The sequence below is a fragment of the Triticum dicoccoides genome, chromosome 2B (genome assembly GCF_002162155.2).
Source record: "Triticum dicoccoides isolate Atlit2015 ecotype Zavitan chromosome 2B, WEW_v2.0, whole genome shotgun sequence".
NCBI classification, from domain to species: Eukaryota; Viridiplantae; Streptophyta; class Magnoliopsida; order Poales; family Poaceae; genus Triticum; species Triticum dicoccoides.
The window spans coordinates 684,601,698-684,608,456 of record NC_041383.1 but is presented as its reverse complement, the minus strand read 5'-3'; the positions used below and the strand labels follow the sequence as shown (position 1 = coordinate 684,608,456).

Genomic DNA, 6,759 nt, shown 5'->3' with positions numbered 1-6,759 from the left:
CGATTTTTGCGTAGCGTGGGCCGTGGTGGGGTGTGTGTGTGTGTGCTTGGGGGGGTGCGTGTTTTGGGGGGGGGGAGGGTGCTCTTTCAAAATGAAGGACGAGTCACTGTCCACAACGGCTAGGTCGGTTTTCCCTGGCGGTGGCCTGTCAAACGTGGCGATGGAAGTACACATCCCAACACTGTGGCGGAGGACGAGAAAAAAATAAGGTGGGGCGAACTCTGAAGCACAACTTTTTTAATGCAAAACCCACATAGATAACACACACTGACAGACATTGTACACTAATATTTTTAAATGATCCTAAACAGAAAAACCAAATACAAAGAAAATGTAAACATGTTTCTCTAAATAGAAGAACAACCTAAAACATATCAATTAATAATGAAGCTTTAATGGCGCCTAGAAGCCCAAGAAATGGCAGTGCCCTACCCTTCTTTTGAAAGTCTTCTTTAATTTTACCAAGATCTAGACTTTTGAATATCCCAAGCTCACTGTAACACACTCTCCAGCTCTTCTTTGATTTCTTTGGTGACTGCCATTCCAAAATGCTTAGGAAGTTTTTTTTAATGGTTCCAAAAGTCATTTTGGCATCTTTAGGACATAGTTCATCAAATGCAAGCTTCACTTACGGGTACCTTTCTTTGACCCAATCAAGTAACTCTAAAAAATTCCCCTTGTTCAAAGAAATAGTGGATTTATCATGTCCAGGAAATGGTTCACCCTGTAATGCTAGATAACTTACAAATGCCCAAAGATCTATCCACACGAGTTTCATACTTCTCTAGCGAACCTTTGTTGTAAGTTGTTACTTTACTTTTAAAACTTGCCTTTTGAGTTTTGAAATCCTCACGTGTTGTCCCCAAAATGTCTTGTCAAATCTGCAATCCATCACACAAAATCTCACTAAAATCACTGGATTATAGATTGCTAAGTCATTCTCTGAAAATGACACTAAAATTCAGAAACACACCTCTCCCGTTCGTCTTTGGGAGCATTTTTCTCTTCCTGTCCATCTTCGTCAGAATGCCGGATGTCGCTACTGCTGGCTGCCGGCCTCACGCCAAGCCTGCACGTCGCGGCGCCGCCCAGATGCGGACTGCAGTCCTGCTGGGCGCCAGCCCCGCCCCCGTGTGCGCGCTCCTGCTGGCTGCTACTGCTTGCTGCTGCTGCTTGCTGTCGGGAACGGGAGCCGCTGCTGCTGGCCACCAGGAACGGGAACGCGCGGCAGTCACTCCGTGAATGGTCCAGCTAGGCGGCTAGGGTTACTCCTCTCTCGTGTGAACTCTGAAGCGAGGAACGGAGGATTGACCGTTTACTGGAGTCTGGAGGTCGAGAAGCCTGCTCGCGAACACAGGATTGCATCTGGCCCAATTAGGCCCAATAACGCGGGATGTAGATGGTTTTTCTTCTCGTGATTTTTCATCGATGGATTCTGTGCGTATACATTACATATACGTATACCTATATAAAAAATTCCGCTCCAAATCAAGGTAGGGCGAGCGCCACACCTCGCCCTACCGGGATCTCCGCCTGTGTCCCAACACATACCTGGTGCCCTCTGCTGCAATACATGCATGGAGACGGACAACTCTTGCATTGACCCGTAAAACTCTGCGTGTGCATCGATCTCTGCATGCTGCACAGTGAGTGGGCAACAGCGAGACGAGGAAAGCGGCAGAGAAATTAACGGGCGGACTCGGGCTCTTGTTCTTCCCACCCATCTCCACTCCATCTCGCACCTCCGCATGCCCTCTTGTTCCTCTCCACCGCTAAACCTCCTCGTCCTCTCGATCTGCAATCGCCTCCCCTCTCCTCCTCCTTCTCCTGACTTGGATCCCGATCGGATGAGATGGCCGACGCCAGCGCCGGCAACAATGCGGGCAGCACGAGCAACGCCGAGGTCCAGATACAGATCCCCGCAGGTCAGTTTGCGAGTACCCATCACTCCATCTCCGGTTGTCCATTTTTAACTCCTGGACGGGTTTCATTTGTTCAATCCGTCCTGCCGTTTGGCTACTCGCTGGCTTCGCCAAATCCACGGTCTAATGGCGCGAACGCGCGGTTAAATTGATTCACAGTGTTATTCTTCAAAGAGCGAAATGTGAACATGAGGGAAAGAAAATAATTTTACCTGTCAAACTCCTAGTGATTCTTCTACAGAACACATTTCTGTCATTGACGTCACTGAATTTTACAGTTCTCGCTCTAAACCACAGGGCCACCCAAAGCCGAGCCGGGGGCACCATCAAAGAACTCCGGCGCCAAGAACTGGCGGTGGTGGATGATGGTGTCGGTGGACGTCTTCTTCGTCGTCGCCGGTCAAACGTCCGCGACGCTGCTGGGGAGGTACTACTACCACCAGGGCGGCAGCAGCAAGTGGATATCAACGTTCGTGCAGACCGCCGGCTTCCCCATACTGTTCCTCGCCCTCTTGTGTTTCCCCAAGTCGTCCGGCGGCGGCGGCGCCAGCGGCGACGCTCCGGTCGCCAAGGTCGCCGTGATCTACGTCGTCCTGGGGCTCGTCATAGCCGCCGACGACATGATGTACGCCAGCGGCCTCAAGTACCTCCCGGTCTCCACCTACTCGCTCATCTGCGCCAGCCAGCTGGCCTTCAACGTCGTCTTCTCGTACGTGCTCAACTCGCAGAAGCTCACCGGCCTGATCTTCAACGCGGTGATCCTGCTTACGCTGTCCGACGCGCTTCTCGGGGTGAACCACGACGAGACGGAGGACATGAGCGGCATGCCTCGGGGCAAGTACCTCATGGGCTTCCTGCTGACGCTGGGGGCGTCGGGCACCTACTCGCTCATCCTCTCCCTCATGCAGCTCACCTTTGAGAACGTGATCAAGAAGCACACCTACACGGCCGTGCTCAACATGCAGATATACACGGCGCTCGTTGCCACCGTCGCCTCCATGGTCGGCCTCTTCGCCAGCGGCGAGTGGAGGATGATGATGGAGGAGATGGACACCTTCCGCTCCGGCCAGTTCTCCTACTTCATGACGCTGGTGTGGACGGCCGTGTCGTGGCAGATCACCTCCGTCGGGGTGGTGGGGCTCGTCTTCGAGGTCTCCTCCCTCTTCTCCAACGTCATCAGCACCGTCTCGCTGCCCATCGTGCCCCTCTTCGCCGTCCTCATCTTCCACGACACCATGGATGGGATCAAGATCATTGCCATGCTCATCGTCGCATGGGGTTTCGTTTCCTATCTCATGCAACACTTCATCGATGACAAGAAAGCTAGGAAGGCCGCAGCTGGTGGCTAGCTAGTATGTATGGTCCTCTCCTTCGTGCCATCGATAGGAATTAACGTTTTTTTCGCTCTCCTGATCATCTCTTAGCTGCGAGGAAACTAGCTTTATTTAGGAGTTAATTTGCTAATACTATGTTGCAGGATTTCCTTTTATAGAGTCGTATACATATCTACTATGTATGCTACTGAATAAAAATAGGTTGCTTTTATTCAAAAATGCTCTTTTATTCTCAAATAATAAATGCCACACGTCAGGAATTTAGATATTCAAGCCGAACGTGTTGGACCATTAGATTCTGGGCGCATGAATCTTGATGCATATAGCGTGACACGTCAGAATTTTTCGTTCGGGCGTACGTGTCGAGCCGCCGAATGGCGACCGCTCTTTCCTCTTCCTTCGTCTTATCCACTAGGGACGCGTGGTTGCTCGCATCCTTTTTAGGCACTTTGCAATCTTGTCCCATCACTAGTAGAAAAAGGGCCTTTTGTCCCGGTTCGTAAGGGCCTTCTGTCCCGGTTTTGAAACCGGGACTAAAATATCGTTACTAATGTCCTTGGCCTTTAGTCCCGGTTCTTACACAAACCGAGACAGATGGGCCTCCACGTGGCCGCTGCGGCCAGACCAGGCAGGGGGGCCTTTAGTCCTGGTTGGTGACACCAACCGGAACCAAAAGGCATCCACGCGTCAGCACCTGGCTGGAGCTGAGTTTTTTTTTGAAAGGGGCTGGTTTAGGGGTTAATTTAGGTTGTTATTAGTTAGCTAATAGATAAAAGTGTCCTCTCTTATATATCTCCGTGCTTGGTTTACCAACGCTACTGCTATGCCTAACGCTAACACGGCTTAGATTGAAGTGAAGGCAACATGTGGTGCATGTCGAAAGTGATACTAATCCTAACTTGATCAAGTCTGGATTGTACTACTTTCGACATGCACCACATGCGTGTTGCCTTCACTTCAATAATCCAATCCATGTTCATTTCACCCACTGATATATAATAACTCTTCATACTCGCATCATGCATCATCATATATAATAACAAGTCCTACTAATTAATCATCATCATACAACTTCTACTCGTTATTAATAACAAGTCATACGATCATCATCCTCATAGTTATCGAACCAACCCTACTTAATTGTTCTTAGCACATGATCATCACTATTAGGTAGGATCTAATTAAATACTCTCTTTAAGGTAAAATATCATAAAACAATATAGACCCCGACTCTTTATTATGGAGAATGGAGATCATCCTGTCTCCAATTCTTATGCTTCGCTTCCTTTTTCTTCCAAGAACCTCCTTACGACTGTCCATACATTTTTTTCATTCTTTGATTGTCATGTCTCCACTTCTTTTAGAAATCCGGTATGGATAGTTGAGATTCGTAGGACGACCTGGTTGTATGTTCAAAACATCAAGACGACCGTGCTGATACATCAGATGAGGCACACAATCATTCGGGATTATCTGTTGAAAAACATACTAATAACTTCGTAGTTAGCAATGATATACTAGTTTTAGAAGTATGCAAAAGATGCACGGATGTCGTAATAGTAAAAAAGCTTACCAGGGTATCTCCATGGTAGTTATCGTAGTTCAACACGTGCACTAGTGGCATGTATTGACCATAATGTTGAGGAGTTCGATTGTAGATATTGTAATTCTCAAGATCAGTACAAAATGCGATCAGATGATTTTTCTCCTGATAAGTTAATTCGGTACCATCTGTGTAGTGGGTTTTGTCTATCATCTTCCGCACATTCTTTGAAGAATGAAAATAAGCTGTCAATGGAAATAAGTTGTCAACTATTTTGAAATAAACAATATAAATTACTTAATAACTATGTTTGAGAAGCTCACATAGGGGAAGAATTGGAAGCGTATCAACAAGGACCCCAAATGTCCATATTGTCTTGCTCGATTTTAGGATCACCAAAATCCATGGTGACAAGCATACCCTCATCAAAACCATACATCTTGCAAAGTGATTCCCAATTTTTGCAACCAAAATGAGTTACACTCTCAGAATTATACAACTTTACTTCAAAATCCACACCATGATGGGTCCTTAGGTGAATTTTCTTTGTTTCCATACTTTCATGGTCTTCAAAACCCATCCTCTCCAAGACATAGCGTCTTGCATAGCATGGGATAAGCTAGTCGAATTGGAAAAGATGAAAAGTACACGTTTAAATAGTTAAAGTCGTGCTTAATTACGAAAAAAACTATTGTCGTCGTTGCGTACCGTTTCAACATCAAAGGTCTCCTCGAGCTTAATGCTGAAGCGCCGATCTTCTTCCAGCTCAAGGAACTTGTCGCACATACCTCGGTCGTCGTGGCACCAGTCGCACTCCCCCAGGCGGTTTTCGTCGTCCGAGTATGACATTTCCTCTGTTCATAATTCAAATATTAAACGTGTATAATTAAATATATGTCAATCCGAGGACTCATATTATAGGACTCATATTGACATGGAGATTAGGTTGGTCTCACCTCGAGGTCGGAGGGGGGTCGGTGACGGGGACGACGACGCGGATGATGGAGGGGCTCCTAGATTTATGCATAGTGATCTCCAATTTTAGCATTCAAAGTAGGAGTACTTTTCCAATTTGAGCATAAGCAAAACCAAATCGTAAAATAAAGTAGTATTCAAATTAGCATGCATTCAATTATAAGCAAAAGTACATCATCTCTTGTGCCCGTACATCGTTGAATATTATCACTAATACTCCTCGATTACTATCATACATATAGCATCACTAATACAGCTAGAACCGTAGCGCCCGATGGGTATCGTCGCGGGCGATGGACATCCAAAGCGAAGGAACTATCACAGGATCATAGCTCCAGTGAGATCCTTGAAAAACCTGCCAGGTATTGTCGAACCTGCCCTCCAACGCAACCATGTAGCGACGAACGTGCTCGTCCTCCTCGCTGACACGGTGACGTACCACCTCCACGGTGTCCGGAAGCCTCGGCACCGTCACTGGCCCACGCGACCGCCACCAAACAAGGATCGGGTCAACAACAGGCTGGCTCCTCACCAACCTACGCCCTCCGGAAGGTAGCACCTCTCAATACCAGTCGGGCGGAGCCCAGTCCCGGACATGGCCCCTCTGATCAAGCCGGCCTCCTCCGCCGAGTCGACGACGAGGATGCGGGATAGACATCGTAAAATGAACTAAAAAAATAAACTAGTTCTATTAATTTTCTTGCTAAAAATAAACTACTTCTATATATAGTAAAATAAAGTAGTTTTATTAAATCAACTAGTTCAACTACTAAGCACTTACTATAAATAAATAAAATAAAGTAGTTCTTACTAAAAATAAACTACTTCTACATATAGTAAAATTTAATAAATTAGTTTTATTAAATCAACTAGTTCAACTACTAAGCACTTACTATAAATAAATAAAATAAAGTAGTCCTTACTAAAATAAACTACTTCTATATATAGTAAAATTTAATAAAGTAGTTTTATTAAATCAAATAGT

At 46.3% G+C, this 6,759-nt stretch overlaps 1 protein-coding gene across 1 annotated transcript; it reads left to right on the top strand.

Annotated features, from left to right (window-relative positions):
• The first annotated feature begins 1,852 nt into the window (after positions 1 to 1,852).
• Positions 1,853 to 3,271, top strand: LOC119368318 (probable purine permease 11). Its single transcript, XM_037633609.1, has 2 exons — positions 1,853 to 1,925; positions 2,220 to 3,271. Exons 1-2 carry the CDS (start codon positions 1,853 to 1,855, stop codon positions 3,269 to 3,271), a joined length of 1,125 nt encoding a protein of 374 aa, XP_037489506.1.
• Positions 3,272 to 6,759: the final 3,488 nt, after the last annotated feature.